Consider the following 16927-nt stretch of genomic DNA (forward strand, 5'->3'; position numbering starts at 1 on the left):
ATTGTTGAATTACTCTTTTTCTGCTACACCTTAACAGAGCTGCCAGAATGAAGAGGAAGATGAAGATGAAGAAAAAGAAAAGACATTTGAAGTAAGAACCTGGTTTATTTTGCATATCTATACAACATAACCACTGAAACCTTCCTCTGTGTGGGGATTCCGTTCTCTGAACATGAAATATATGACACGACCTCATTGTATTTCACTGTCCATTTGTAGGAGAAGGAAATGGAAAAACAGAAGACCTTATATCAGCAGGCGCGTCTGCACGAAAGGGGAGCCGCTGAAATGGTCTTGCAAATGATCAGCGCAAGTAAAGGTATCGTCACTAAACTGAAATATAAAGGGGCAAATTCACTAAGATTCGTAGTTGCGCCAGGCGTAACTTCGCCACACTTCGCCAGGCGTAGTTTCGCCAGCGCTTCGCAAATTCACTAAAATCCGAAGTTGCGCTCAGGGGTAGCGTAAGGTTGCGAAGTTGCGCTAGCGTTGATTTACTAAGTGAAGGGAAGTTACGCTAGCGAAGGCTAATTTGCATACGGCGCCAAATTCAAATTTCAATGGAGGAATACGTAGAATCACTACAAATGGCTAGAAAACCTTCAAAACCTCAAATAAAAATTTTATTTTGCCCTACACATGTGCCCACTGTCTAGGTAAGTTGCCATGAGTCAGGAAATGTAGGGGGGAAGGAGGGGAGCCCCAAAAATTTTTTCGATCTTTTTCAGCCTATCACCCATAATGTAGAAAACACACCAGCGTTTTTTGGGACTTAGAAAAAATGTTGACTTTTTTTGAAGCAATCCCTATCTACTCTATTCCTGGTCTGAGGTGGCGAAGGAAGTCTAGCGTAAAAGGTAGCGTTCAGTACACTGCGCGCGTTAGTGAATTTGCGTAGTTACGTCGCTAGCGAAACTTCGCCAGGCGTAAGTGTGCGAAGTAACACTAGCGAAACTACGCCAGCGTTTGTTAGTGAATTTGTGCAGTAACGAAAATGCCAAACGCTAGCGAAGTAACGCTAGCGTTCAGCGCTTCGGTGCTTAGTGAATTTGCCCCAAAGAGTTATGTGAGCCCCTAAATAACAGAGAAAAAGCAGTAGTTGTAAAAGATAAAGCTATTTTATTAGCAAATAGCCTGACGCATTTTGTGTGTGATAGGCACTTATTCATAAATAAAGCACATCAGGCACAATATGCGTCAGGCTATTTATCATGTTCTAATAATAAAAAGATTTAACTACTGCTTTATTTACTTTATTAAGGTGCTCTCATAGCTACACTATACACCCTACGACTGGGATCTTATACGTGAAGCTCCCTCTATATATATATATAGATATATATATATATATATATATATATATATATATATATATACACAGCCACTTGGACTATTTCATTAACTTAACCATTAACATCAGCACTTTATTTGGACACAGACACCGGAATTTTCATTGCTTTTGGCAGCTGAACTGAAATATACAATAAACCTTCTAAAAATAAATTTTCCTGGGCTTTCTTGGCAAAAACGAAATTTTCGAATACTGAACTTTTTTTTGATTATTATTTATACTGATACAAGATATTCTTCATTGGAGTATGGACAGGAGTTTAATTGGCAACATTAAGGGGCACATTTACTAAGGGTCAAATATCGAGGGTTAATTAACCCTCTAATTCGACCCTTGAAGTAAAATCCTTCAAATTCGAATATCAAATTAAAAGGATTTTGCGCAAATACATTGATCGATCGAAGGAAAAATCGATCGATCGAACGATTAAATCCTTCTAATCGAACGATTCAAAGGATTTTAATCGATTGATGGAACGATTTCTACTTTGATCAGAAAAAGCTTAAAAAACGTATGGGGAAGGTCCCCATAGGCTAACATTGTAGCTCGGTAGGTTTAAAGTGGCGAAGTAGGTAGTTGAAGTTTTTTTTAAAAAGACAGTAGTTCGACTATCGAATGTTCGAATAGTCAAAAGATTTTAGTTCAAATCGAAGTCGTAGTCGAAGGTCGAAGTAGCCTATTCGATGGTTGAAGTACCCAAAAAAACCTTTGAAATTCAAAGTTTTTTATATTCGAATACTTCACTCGAGCTTAGTAAATGTGCCCCTAATAGTATTGATTTTATAATCCCACCATTCTTACATTGAGTGGATAGAAACAAGTATGTGAAATAATAAAAGTACTAATTGTACTGCAGTCATTGTGTGGATATTTGGCATTGATTAAAGGTAATTGCACCTAGAGCTACTCCCTGCACTTCTACATTGGTTCCCTTTGAGCTGCTAATTCTATCCTGCCTCCTCTTGTGAACAGTTTATGTAAAAGGGCTGCAGTTTTAGTGAATATGTTATATGTACAGCAACACACATTAAACACTGGAGAGGTTTATCATTCTACTGGCCCCTTGTTTCTCCCTTTCTATGTTACTTGGTCTGTGAACACCAACAGCTCTCTTATGGGGGAATGTAATAAAAGTCAGTAACAGGAAAAATATTCGCAAAATGCTTCTGTGCGAACAAATTTTCCTTTGCACAGATTTAATATCGTTTTTGCGAACCCGGAAACTGTTTAGCGACCACTTCCGAAAGTGGAAGAAGGTTTGTGAATTTTATAGTTAACGCCCGTTCGCAGTAAATGTTGGCGACTTTTCTTTTTTTGAAGCGGGATTGGCTGCAAAAGTCCTAATAAACTTTTTTTGGGTAAGCGGTTTTCTCCAGACATTCTATAACATATGGAACATTAATTTTACAGTGGGCTCATGTGTAGGGCATTATATTAACTCTCTTGTCTTTATTATTACATGTGTAATAAAAAGTGGTAACTTAAACCATTTGCAACAACATTTATAATAAAGACGTCTGTACAACTTTAAATTACCCGCCGTATGTAAATTGACCTAAGCGCAAGATCACTAGCGAAGTTTCACTAGGCGCAAATTAATGCTAGAGCATCTTCGCTATAAAATGCTCGCACTGCCGAAGTAACGCTAGTGAAAAGCTGCCAGCATTCGCCTGGCAAAGTGGTGCGATGGGTACGAAGCTGCCACTGCCGAAAATTCAACCCGTTAGTGAATCTGTGTCCCCCACTAATTTAGTGCCAGACATTAAAGATACGAGAAAAATGAGGTCCTTGCCCTGTAATGCTTACAGTCTAAGACAGGGATCCCCAACCTTTCAAACCCGTGAGCAACATTCAGAAGTAAAAGGAGTTGGGGAGCAACACTAGCATGAAAAATGTTCTTGGGGTGCTAACTAAGTGCTGTGATTGCCCATTTAGTAGCCCCTATGTGGATTGTCAACCTACATTGAGACTCTGTTTGGCAGTACACCTGGTTTTTATGCAGCCAAAACTTGCCTCCAAGCCTGGAATTCAAAAATAAGCTCCTGCTTTGAGGCTACTGGGAGCAACATCCAAGGGGTTGGAGAGTAACATGTTACTCACGAGCTACTGGTTGGGGATCACTGGTCTAAGGCATCAAAATATCTCCTATTCATCGATTTAAAAAAACCTATTTTCCCTTTTAGGTGAAATGGGCCCCATGGTAGTGGAAACCCTAAAACTTGGAATTGCCATTTTGAATGGTGGTAACACCGTGGTGCAACAGGTAAAGGAAAGCTTTGTTTTTTCTTTCACTTATAACTGGGATGTCATCTCAAATTTGCATGGGTCAGATATCTTTATGCTGCTCCAGGTATAAGATCTACTATCCAGAATGCTTGGGAACTAGGGTTTTCTAGATCAGGTGTAATTTAGATCACCATAAATTAAGGGGGTTATTTATCATAGTCCAATTTTATCTCAACATTTTCTGCTACAAACTCTCTGTTTTTTTACGTTTATTTATTATTAAATTTTCTCGAAAATTTGCTTCGCCCGAAAAAAATCTGATTTTCAAAAATTTTTCGGAATTTCACCTAAAAACTCTGATTTCTTTTGCCTTTTTGCCCAAAAACTCGGGGTATTGCACGAAACCCAGCGCACATCAAAAAATCATTGTGACTTCTCCCATTGACTTATATGCAACCTCGACAGGTCTGAGATGTCAGATTTTCTGATTTGGACTTTTCCATGCTCGGGGTTTAATAAATTCCAAAATATTTGTAATTTTTTAAAAGTCTGATTTTATTAAAAATAGATGGTTGGGATTTTTGCATTCGGAGTTTAGTAAATAACTCCCTTATTGTATTAAAAACATTCAAACAAGAAAAACACAGTAGGGTTGTTTTGCCACCAATATGGATTCATACAGCTTAGTTACCATCAACTACAAGCTACTGTGTTTTTATTATTATAGAGAAATTATAGTTTTTAAGTTCCATACCTAGACTAAATGCTTTTTTGGTCTGCATCAGACATTGCAAACAGGGCATTGTGACTTTATTTTTAAAATATTTTTGTGTCAAGAATTTTTCTGATAATTAGAAGGGATTCTCTAAGATAAATAGATCATCGTTTGGTTTAGCCATATCTTTACACTATACTGATCTTCTCCAACTTTGTGCTGTCCCAAGGATAGAAAAGATATAGGTAGAAGTGATTGGGACAACTCCACCTCTGCTTTTTTCATTTTCTCACTATCTTCTATGGATTGAGCTGATTGGGAACTAATTTATACTATTTACTAACTACAATCAATTGGGAGAATTAATTTAATTATTGGCACTGCACTTTATTTATAAATAATTACTAGGAAGCTATTGGATTAATTCAAGTTAATATACCTAAGCACTTTATAAAGTTACTAATCTTTTGGGAGAATTGATTCATTTTATTTATTGGCACTGCACTTTATTTATAATTAATTACTAAGAAGCTATTGGATTAATTCAAGTTCATATACCTAAGCACTTTATAAAGTTACTACCCTTTATGGAGAATTGATTAATTTTATTTATTGGCACTGCACTTTATTTATAAATAATTACTAGGAAGCTATTGGATTAATTCAAGTTAATATACCTAAGCACTTTATAAAGTTACTAATCTTTTGGGAGAATTGATTCATTTTATTTATTGGCACTGCACTTTATTTATAATTAATTACTAAGAAGCTATTGGATTAATTCAAGTTAATATACCTAAGCACTTTATAAAGTTACTACTCTTTAGGGAGAATTGATTCATTTTATTTATTGGCACTGCATTTTATTTATAATTAATTACTAGGAAGCTATTGGATTAACTCAAGTTCATATACCTAAGCACTTTATAAAGTTACTACCCTTTATGGAGAATTGATTCATTTTATTTATTGGCACTGCACATTAGAATCCATCAATGGATTAAGAAGGATATTGGATTAATTGAGAGTTATCCGTATCAGCACTTTAATCTGTATATGGAACTTTTTAAGGCATTTATCAATTAAGTTATTAATTAGAATATTAATGAATTGACTGAATGGCACATGCACTTTAATAGGAGTTATCGAGGGTTGATTAGAGATTGGTGGTATTTTATAGCTGGTAATTTATTGATTTTTTAACTCCAGTGGTTGTTGATTTTAAAAGCATAAAGAGAATTGATTTGGGAGACCATTTTAGTACTTGATGGAAGAGGGGTTCTAGTCTTTCTCTCACTGAATTTATTTATTAAACTACTGATCAAATCAGACCCGAGTTCTAATCAAGTGGATCAATTGGAAATTGTTAATTAAGGGTATCATCCTTTACCTTAATATACTATACTGATCTGCTAATGATTTCACAGAAAATGCTAGATTACTTGAAGGAGAAGAAGGATGCTGGCTTTTTCCAGAGTCTGTCGGGCCTGATGCAGTCATGCAGGTATGTGCAACTATAATGAGGTGCTGATTGGATCTATTCTTTCTCTGGACTGTAACATGGAATACATGTACTATATCTTGCCCTCAGGATAAATACATGTTCATAAATATATGTTCAACTATATATTTTCCATTAATTACTTAAAGCCACTTTCTTTGTATTTATCATCACCGTAATCATCGTGTTCGGTGGAGATGGATTGTGGGCTCAGCTGAAAAGGTGAAGCCAACATTTATATCATAGTCTTATTGGTTTCTCTGCAGTGTTCTTGATTTGAATGCATTTGAAAGGCAAAACAAGGCAGAAGGACTGGGAATGGTCACAGAAGAAGGAACCCGTAAGTACAGGAGCATTGCTCGTTTTTGTTTAGTAACTTTTGTGTGTGTATAACTTTACTAGGATACACAGCTCTGTAGACACAACAATAGAAACAAAGGCACACTCCATCCAATGCTTCTGCAAAAACTCCAAGGTTTTCTTTTATTTAAGGTGAGATCCCAGAAAACGTTTCACGGCCAATCCCCTTGCATCAAGTGCTACTTACAAAGTGTGTGCAGGGAGGTATTCCAAGGGAACAACCGCACCCACTGTGATTTAGTGATGACATCATAACAATGAATGACATTTGCACTGATTTATATAACCACTCCTAATGTTTTCCTACTAAAAGGATACATAGTACCTTAGTGTCATATTTGTCCATAATTGTCCAGAAACAATAGTCCATAGATTTTGGACCTCCGTGATGATATAAATCCAAAAAGTCTTTAGTGTTGATGTGTGCCAAAGAAGTTTATTGTGAAACAAAATGTTATTAAACAGTCAATAATAACACAATCACAACCCTATGTTAACAAGATAAGGCTTAACACAGCTCTGTACAATTTTACAACTGCAGCCATTCAAGCACAGGATACACAGTAGATAACAGATAAGTACTACTATAGTTTATATAAACAAGCAGCTGTGTAGCCATGGGGGCAGCCATTCAAGCACAGGATACACAGTAGCTAACAGATAAGTACTACTATAGTTTATATAAACAAGCTGGTGTGTAGCCATGGGGCAGCCATTCAAGCACAGGATACACAGTAGATAACAGATAAGTACTACTATAGTTTATATAAAGAAGCTGCTGTGTAGCCATGGGGGCAGCCATTCAAAGCTGAAAAAGGAGAAAAGGCACAGGATACACAGCAGATAGTTCTGGGATTTTTCAGAACTTATTTGTTATCTACTGTGTATCCTGTGCTTAAAGGAAGTTTATTTCTCTTGTTAGCAACTGTCTTTTCTTGCCAGACTTTGCTCATAATATTATCTAGTCATTTCACAAATAGATCCTGCCCTGCTAAGAAAAGATAGTAAAGGCTTTAGGAAGTTTATCTGTTCTCCACATTGTCGCTATATGATCACTAGGCAGAGTATCAATGTCTTTTCTTTCCAGATGTTACTATTGCCCAATATTTCATACTGAACCAACACATTAGCCAGTGCTTCACAGACAATGTTCATGGATTTACATATTTCTAGCCTTAAAAGCTTCTTTAAAATATATATATATCTTGAATAGCAAAGTTCTGGCAGTCCCATCACACTTTAGTCCCTTTCTACAATGGTTGCCTTAAAACAGAATGAGTATACCGTATATACTCGAGTATAAGCCGTCCCAAGTATAAGCCAAGGTACCTAATTTTACTTCCAAAAACTGGGAAAGCTTATTGACTCGAGTATAAGCCTAGGGTGAGAAATGCAGCAGCTTCTGGTAAGTTTCAATCAAAAAATTGAGAGTTTCTGCTCCCATTGGAGGTGCCGGCATCTCGTTTTTGGATGCCGGCGACCATTCTTGGACACCGGCGAATATTCTTGAAAACTATTATTGGACGCCGGCGACTATTCTTAGACGCCGGCGACTATTCTTAGACGCCGGCGACCGTTTTTGCGATTGACCCGAGTATATCAGCATATTTTGGTGGCTGAAAAACTCGCCTTATACTCGAGTATATACGGTAATGTTTGCTCATGGATATATGAACAATATCAGTGTTTGTTTTGTTGGTCCTTGTTGTTTGTGACATGTCAATGTAATAAAGTAAATGAACCAATGCCTCTACATTGTTGTATTATATCTTAACTTCTATAACTAAAACAGTTTAATCCAACTGCCAGAATCTTACTGTCTTTTTCTCTTTTTCCCTTGCATCAATAAACAGTTATTGTACGGGAACGTGGTAAGTAATATTGAAGCCCCAGAATTTGTGCTTTAAGAATATTTGCACTTTATCAACTGAATGAAAAGTTTAAATCCGTATACAAGTGTATGGCAAAACCAAATGGCTCAGCTTGTTCCCCCGGTGCTGCATTAAAGACTGGATTCTGTTAAAATTGCAACGTATCACCCCTCAAAGACTTCCTCTGTTGGCATATGCTAATATTTATAGTACAACACCAGCTGATGGGTCCCTAGTTATGGGCAAATTTCTCCCATTTTGCTTTGCTGAAAAATTAGTGAATTTCCCGTGAAATTTGAGAAACGGGGACAAATTAGCGAAACTCCACCGACGTTAAAGTCAATGGATGTCTGAATAGTTTTGATGCAGTTTTGATGCAAGCTATTTTTCTGAAGTGCTTCTAAAATATTTTGACGCCAGCAAATTTTCACGGCAGTTTCGTGAATTTATTCGGCAATGGCGAAACTTGGAAATTCACCACAAATTTGCATCTACTGAATTTATTCGCCCATCACTAGTCCCAGTCTTGGCACCCAGGACACCCTAAAAAAGAGTTATGTATTTGTCTTATGGAAAGACACAGCATTGGCCCCAAACTGTTTACATTCATTTTTGTGTTCTTGCAGCCATTATTATTCAGTGTTGATCCCTAGAATCAGAATTTCTAACCTATGGGGGTCTTTAGCTAGAATTTAACATCTAATAATTGTAGATTCCTTACCTGGACCATTAGTATTGCTATTAGGGGTAAATCCTGGAGAATTGACATACAGACAAATCCTAATGGGGCAAATTTATATTAATTTTTCCTAAATTTGATGATGGAAATTTAGATCTGATTCAGTATTGGTCAGAATATTTTATTGAAGACTGAGAATATAAAAAAAACCAAGAACATACCTCCCAACTGTCCGTTTTTCACGGGACAGTCCTAATTTTGATAGCTCATACGGCAGTCCCGGGTTTGTTACTGAAATGTCCCGACTTTCTCTTTGATCTCCTGCACTGAACAGCCAGAAAAAGATACAACATTTCTAAAATTGAATTGGCTTTTGGCAGAGAGCCCAGAATATGTGGCAGGTGCACTTTGATACTTTTTTTAACAATTTAAGAAAAGCAAAGAAACTATTGTAACTATTTAAGATTAGGGGGTGTGGCCACAAAAATGGTTGTGGTCAAAAAAAACTGCACAGCAAATCTTTTTGTCCCTCTTTCTATTTCCAAAATGTTGGGATTTATGCGAGAATAATGGATCATGGGCATTCCTATTTGCCACATACAACCACATACATTGTTTTCTCACGATAAACAATTCCACAGCAATCCTTTATATTATAAAAAAGTATTGGCACTATGAAAAGTGAGTATAAGTATTTTGTGTGTGACATGTAAGTGGCACTCGTCAATCTCTTACAGAAGATTTAGGATTAAGGGCAGGACTCGATGATGCGATTTGACCCGTCACGTCGCATGCGTTTAGTCGATGGTTTACTAAAAACGGAAGTGAAGGAGAATCCGACAGTCGGATCAATGTAGTTATAGCATGCGATTTCTCCTTCACTTCCGTTTTCAGTAAACTATCCGTCACGTCGCATGCGTTTAGTGCATTGCGACGTGCCGGGTCAAAACGCATCGAGTCCTGCCCTAAAAAGAATATTGCGCTGACTGCTAATTGCAATTTATTGTTTATTCAAGGTGAAAAGGTTTTACAGAATGATGAGTTCACCTGTGATCTCTTCCGATTCCTGCAGCTTCTGTGTGAAGGGCATAATAACGGTAAGAAATGCGCATATATAATTTAGTGTATATATATATTATATAGTGAATAAAGTCCCCCCTCTTGTAAAATATACGGATATTATAAGTTACCGAGGAGTTTCATGACCACATAAAAGTACGAGGCCGAAGGCCGAGTGTTTTTATACAGGTCATGGAACTCCGAGGTAACTTCTAATATCCTTATATTTTACAACTGGGGGTACTTTATTTATTTTAATACACACGTTTTAGTGAATCATCTGAAAGAAATGACATCAGAACTCACCGTTTATAACTGATGACATCAGAACTCACCATTTATAAGGATATAATTTACAGGACATTCATGGCTTTTGTGTATTATATAGTGAATAAAGTACCCCCTCTTGTAAAATATAAGGATATTATAAGTTACCGAGGAGTTTCATGACCATATAAAAGTACGAGGCTGAAGGCAGAGTGTTTTTATACAGGTCATGGAACTCTGAGGTAACTTCTAAAATCCTCATATTTTACAACTGGGGGTACTTTATTTATTATAATACACAAGTTTCAGTGAGTCATGTGACAGAAATGACATCAGAACTCACCGTTTATAACTGATGACATCAGAACTCACCGTTTATAACTGATGACATCAGAACTCACCGTTTATAAGGATATAATTTACAAGATATTCATGGCTTTTGTGTATTATATAGAAATATATGATCCTAAGAAAGGGCAACTAACAGAGTCAACTAAACCCTAGAAGACTGGGGTGTAACCATAGAAGTATACACTGTGTTTGAGGGGTGACAAAAACGATTCATCTGTTGGGGCCTCTAAATTCTAGAAATGCAACTGCTATAACAAATATAGATCATCTTCAGAGATTACACAGTTACATTCAAAGAACCTTGATGGTACAAATGAGTCTTATATATTTAATGTTCTAAGCATTAGACAGAGGGGAAGGAGGGGAGTAAAAAAAAAAAATAGTTCAAAGTTTCAATAAAACTGAAAATAAAATACTGAAAGATACAAGAATAATAGATTTGCATATTGTTCATAATATACTACAACTTATTGTTTTCTGGCTTATTAGACACTTTTTATTTTTGTCAGACTTCCAGAATTTCCTACGAACCCAGATGGGCAACACAACAACCGTGAACATAATTATAAGCACTGTGGATTATCTTCTGCGCCTCCAGGTAATCGGCAGGAGTAATGGCATTTGTAAAGTTTAATAAGTGCAATATCAGGTCACTTAGTTGTACAACGTGGTTCCATTTGATGTAGGTTTTCTCCGGTGGGAGAGTGTATTTGGGCTGCTGATACCTTTGCTAGTTCCAGTACAACAGGTTGAAAAGTTGTATTAATCTTTGACACTCGTCGAGGAAATATTCAGTTATAGCCTCAGTCTGCTCATCGTTTCCTCAGCGCCAAAATGAAAAAATTCACTCTTTCTTTATTCCTGTGTGAGTTTTAGAAGTGTATTTATTAATGGGTAAGAGTCCACCATTTAAAGGAGAAGGAAACCCAGTCGGCGCAAAAACCCTCCCCCCCTCCCCTGTGTTGCTTCCCCTCCCCCCTGGTCTACCTGTCCCGCTGGGCAAATGCCCCTAACTTGTTACTTACCCTTCTGCGCAGGTCCAGTCTACTGAGTTCACCGACGCCATCTTCTTCCAAGCGATCTTCTTCCTGCTTTGACCGGTGCATGCGCAGTAGGAGCATTTCGCCAGTACGGATCTACTGCGCATTAGATCCGTACTGGCGAAATGCTCCTACTGCGCATGCGCCAAAACTCCGGTCAAAGCAGGAAGAAGATCGATTGGAAGAAGATGGCGTCGGTGAACTCCATGGACTGGACCTGCGCAGAAGGGTAAGTAACAAGTTAGGGGCATTTGCCCAGCGGGACGGGTAGGCCAGGGGGGAGGAGGGAGGGGAAGCAACACAGGGGAGGGGGGAGGGTTTTTGCGCTGACTGGGTTTCCTTCTCCCTTAAAGGAGAAGGTCTTTTAACTTGGAGTGCCAAAATTTAGGCAACCTTGAGTAATCGCATGTACTTCCAGCAAGCACCACGGAGCGATTGTCTTCCAGCTTCTTCTATCTTCAAATTTCCCCGGGCAGACGCATGTGCAGTAGAATGAAATAGCCGACTTTTTTGTTAACGTTTGGCTTCTTTGCCCTACTGCGCAGCCGCGAGAAAAAAGAAACCGGAAGACAGTTGCTCTGGTGCCGGAAGAATCCCGGGCCGGTACAATTTTCTTCTGATAGGAGCACCGGCCCAGGGTTTCCGGCCTAACTTTTGGCACCCCCAAGTTAAAAGACCTTTCCTTCTCCTTTAAAAACATGCTTTGTATAATCCAATAGGAATACATAGAAAGGGTTATGTAAGATTTTCTGTGATTTTTGACACTTTGATAAATCTGCACTTTAGGGGCCCATTCACCAAGCTCAGGTGAATGAATAGAGGGGAAAAAGCTAGAATTTCGAGTAGTTTTTTGTGCTCCTCGACTATCGAATTGGCGTAAATTCGCCTGAGTAGAATGATTCGAATAGATCGAGCGCAAAAACACTGCGACTATTCGCCCATTCGATAGTCGAAGTACTGGATCGAGCGTAAAAACGCTGCGACTATTCGCCCATTCGATAGTCGAAGTACTGTCTCTTTTAAAAATACTTTGACTGCCTACTTCGCCACCTAAAACCTACCGAATTGCTTTAAAACCCTATGGGAAAGTCCCATAGGCTTGTTTTCCAAGTTTTTGATCGAATAAAAAGGCATTCGATCGAATGAAAATCCTTTGAGCGAATATTAGATCGTGCTCCTATTCGCCTGGCGAATATTCGCCAATTCAACTATTCGCGTAAATTCGTCCGAATTGCCTATTCGATTATATTCCCCAGTCGAATTTCGAGGGATTTAACCCCTCGAAATTCGGCCCTTGATACATCTGCCCCCTAGTGTTTGAGTAGACACTTCTTAGAAGGGCAGCCATGTTGTGCCAATACTGGCTTGTATTTACATCTTTACAATTCAACATGTGCCCAGAACTCTGGCTTTCTATGAAGGGCTGATCTGTGGAATGAGCGTTATTTAAATCAGATACCTAAGTAAAAGGGGTTTTCTTTGAAACAGAAGCTGAGATTTTGTTGTTGTGTCTTTTATCTGTTGCCTAAATGTAGTAGAAGGTATTCATGGGTTGAACCAGAAAGCCCCAGGGAAGCCTTGTATTTAAACAGTGGTGTTTTCTCCATAGGAATCTATCAGTGATTTCTACTGGTATTACTCAGGGAAGGAGGTGATTGATGAATCTGGGCAACGCAACTTTTCCAAGTCTCTTGCTGTGACCAAACAAATATTTAATTCACTCACAGAATATATTCAGGTAAGCGATCATTCAAAATGTTTTGCTGATAATAATAACATCATGTTAGAGTAGAATGGGATCTATAACCCAGAACTACCATGAACTCTATATGACAGAGGTGACTTAAAACACTGCTCGTTGCTCATCTGGTCAGCTTTAAGGCTCTGGAGATGAGTCTCTATTACTGTGTCTGTTTCAAGTCCATTGACATTGGCCCATAAACTATGAAAACTTCTATACGACGCAGAAAATCTTTATTAAGAAAGCTCCTAAATACTGTTTAATAATGCATTGCACATTGTGTCAAACCATTTTATATTTTTGGTTATGTTCTGTAGTAATAATAGGACATTGTCTTGTACTTGATAGTAACTATATCTGCACATAGCCATATTTATTATGAATAATACTATTATTTTTATTGATTAAACTTTATTATTAACCTAAAGGAATGGTCCTGTTCCTGTGTGGAAAACCTCAACTCCAAAGCATTGCAGATTGTAGATCCCATACCTGTATACAAATAATTCTTGAGGTTGCAAGTGGAAAAAGGCATATTATCTCTATCTCATATTGTCTCTACCCTAGAATTCTGTAATGCTCCTAGCAGAGCCAGAAAACAGATCCTACTTAGCAATCTGATCATCACAGAGTACCAGATCCAGGGGACTGCTCTTATTATAACAAGAAACCAACAATAACTGCTTCTATTTAACGTGTATAGATTAGGCAAGACAATGCTGTACATGTTCTAGAGCAACTCACACATCACACACTTGCCTTCTTTCAGCACAACTTCTCTATCATCAAATGCTGAATATTGGCCTTCTTTTTGCAGGAAATAACTGGAAGAGAACCATGCAACATTAACAATTACTTGTGTGTCATAACACATTGCATAGTTGTGGCATAACAACGCACCACTGGGACCCCCTGCAAAAAAATCTTAAGAGGGGCCCGGCACACAATTAGGAGAGCGGCCGAGAGATTTTGCCGTAATTTCAGAGGAAGCAGACCCCACTGTTCCCCGGGGTCTGCTTTCTCTAGTTACACCACTGTTGCATAGTATTAATACTGCAGGCTGATAATCACCTTGTGCTTTTGTATGAATAAACACACACAATAAGATTATGTATCACAATTGTGTAGCATTCAGCCACATCATACTGCACATTTACTGTTTATAATATTTTGCTACAGGGTCCGTGCATTGGAAATCAGCAGAGCTTGGCGCACAGCCGTCTCTGGGATGCCGTTGTTGGTTTTCTCCATGTCTTTGCAAACATGCAAATGAAACTTTCACAGGTAAGAAAGACATAAGTTGACCATGAGCTGATTTATCATATACTTTGGTCAGTTTCAAACAAAACTGTAAGATCACTACTGTGTTTGTGTGTCTGCACCTACTAGTAATCAGTTTTGACTATAAATGTCTGGTGAGATGCACCAAAATAAAGAAACTAATGTACAATGACCTGATTTAGTGTGAATAAAGAATCGGAGGCTGATCCAAAACTGTTTATTGGTATATATCATGACCTGACTATGCTGTTCTTCATGGTACTGGCACAAGTGACGGATCACTAAGGAGTTCCTTTGCTTTAAAGAGAATATACTTTAGTAATGAGATTCTATGAAAATGATTAAAAATAATATAAAAATACGTTTTGTTCATTTGTATTATTCGATCTTTTATAGAGCGTGTATTATGGTATTATATACAAATTTGGATCAACAGTGAAATTGGATCAAGAGTCGTTTTCGTGCACTTACTTTTTTCAAATAGAGCTGTTTTCTTCAGAAGCTTAAAGATCCGCCAGTTCTTCACATTTATTTTCATGTGCTTATTTCATCTTTCAGGATTCTAGCCAGATTGAGTTGTTAAAAGAACTTCTGGACCTCTTACAGGACATGGTTGTCATGCTACTGTCCCTTCTAGAAGGTAAGGCTGATTTTCTGGCCTAGAATTGATGCTTGTATAGCTTTTCTTGAAATTGCATTGTTTATGTATCCAGACAAAATTATGTTGTAAATAAACTGTTTTTAAGTGCTGGTTTGAATACAAGATTTTAAGCCCCCTGCCATCAGACAAAATGCCCCTGAATGACAATCACTCTACTGAATGCTCATGATGGTAACAGGTGGACCTCAACGCCAAAATGGTCTGCTGCTCTGTGTGTGCCAAATACAGTATTTTTAATTTCTCTATTTGAATCATAGGCCACAAGGCTTGTGAGTAAAAATGTTCACTATCCAGAACTGATACTGTTTCTATGATACTTGAGTATAAACTGCAGAGGAGCATGTGATAAAATTATAATCAGCTCCCTTACTGGCAAAAAAAAAATCATGGTATTATCATGATCCTTAACCTGTTTGAATCAATTGTGCAGTGAAATAACCTGTCCATCCATTTCTGATTTTGGTGTAATGCTGTTTTCTAGGAAATGTAGTGAATGGGACAATTGGAAAACAAATGGTGGACACACTGGTAGAGTCATCTAGCAATGTAGAAATGATCCTCAAGTTCTTTGATATGTTCCTTAAGCTGAAAGACTTGACCAGCTCTGATGCCTTCAAAGAATATGATCCCGAGGGCAAAGGCGTAATCTCCAAGAAAGAGTTCCAAAAGGCGATGGAGGGACAGAAGCAATATGCACAATCAGAAATTGAATTCCTACTCTCTTGTGCTGAAGCTGATGAAAATGATATGTTTAATTATGTTGAATTTGTAGATCGATTTCATGAACCTGCAAAAGACATCGGATTCAATGTGGCTGTCCTGTTGACAAATCTTTCTGAACATATGCCAAATGATTCCCGGCTCCAGTGTCTATTAGATCCTGCTAGTAGTGTTTTAAGTTACTTTTCTCCATACTTAGGTCGCATTGAAATTATGGGAGGAGCAAAGAGAATAGAAAGAGTATATTTTGAGATCAGTGAGTCAAGCCGAACACAGTGGGAAAAACCACAGGTCAAGGAATCAAAGAGACAGTTCATATTTGATGTGGTGAATGAAGGTGGAGAACAAGAAAAGATGGAACTATTTGTTAACTTCTGTGAAGACACTATTTTTGAGATGCAGTTGGCATCTCAGATCTCGGAATCCGATGCTGTAGAGAGGCCTGAGGAAGAAGAGGAGGAAGAATCACATCACATCATAGAAGATGGTGAAGAAGATGAAGAAGCACAGGCTTTAGAATCTTCTTCAGCATTTATTGTAGCTTGTACATCTCTTAAAAACAATACTTCTAATTTCCTAAAAATGCTTACATTAAAAAATATTGGTAAACAGCTGCGGAAAGTAAAGAAGATGACTTTGAAGGAACTAGTGAAGGGTTTCTTCTCATTTTTCTGGATGCTTTTTGTTGGACTGTTCCAGTTTGTGTTTACGATTGTATGGGGCATATTCCAGATACTTTGGAGCACTGTGTTTGGAGGTGGTTTAGTGGAAGGGGCCAAAAACATTAAAGTTACAAAGATCTTAGCTGATATGCCAGACCCTACTCAGTTTGGAATTCACGATGATGTCCTGGAGGCTGAAAAGGTAGATGGTACTGAACATGCAGCTTCCACTGAACTTGCTAATCTTGTAAAAGGAGACAAGGGGGACCTAGATATTCCAGATATTTTTGGCACTCAGGCGAAAAAGGAAGGCTCAAAGCATGGCCCAGAAATTGGACTTGGTGATTGCTCAGAAGCTGTAACTGCAGAGAGTGCTCCAAGCTTGGAGAACGCTGTCCGCAAGAAAAAAAATGCACTTGTGAGTAGCTTAAATCTTTCACCT

At 38.0% G+C, this 16927-nt stretch overlaps 1 protein-coding gene across 4 annotated transcripts in view; it reads left to right on the top strand.

Annotated features, from left to right (window-relative positions):
• Positions 1 to 16927, top strand: part of ryr3.S (ryanodine receptor 3 S homeolog) — a 254374-nt gene that overhangs the window by 199713 nt on the left and 37734 nt on the right. For all 4 annotated transcript variants that reach the window (XM_041574388.1, XM_041574389.1, XM_041574390.1 and 1 more), the window contains exons 77-88: positions 38 to 91; positions 220 to 319; positions 3535 to 3614; positions 5720 to 5796; positions 6060 to 6133; positions 8007 to 8024; positions 9720 to 9800; positions 10890 to 10978; positions 13030 to 13158; positions 14341 to 14445; positions 15001 to 15082; positions 15585 to 16903. In XM_041574388.1, coding sequence (XP_041430322.1) covers positions 38 to 91; positions 220 to 319; positions 3535 to 3614; positions 5720 to 5796; positions 6060 to 6133; positions 8007 to 8024; positions 9720 to 9800; positions 10890 to 10978; positions 13030 to 13158; positions 14341 to 14445; positions 15001 to 15082; positions 15585 to 16903 — 2208 coding nt within the window. The remainder of the gene's footprint in view (positions 1 to 37; positions 92 to 219; positions 320 to 3534; positions 3615 to 5719; positions 5797 to 6059; positions 6134 to 8006; positions 8025 to 9719; positions 9801 to 10889; positions 10979 to 13029; positions 13159 to 14340; positions 14446 to 15000; positions 15083 to 15584; positions 16904 to 16927) is intronic.

The sequence above is a fragment of the Xenopus laevis genome, chromosome 8S, assembly GCF_017654675.1.
Source record: "Xenopus laevis strain J_2021 chromosome 8S, Xenopus_laevis_v10.1, whole genome shotgun sequence".
NCBI classification, from domain to species: domain Eukaryota; kingdom Metazoa; phylum Chordata; class Amphibia; order Anura; family Pipidae; genus Xenopus; species Xenopus laevis.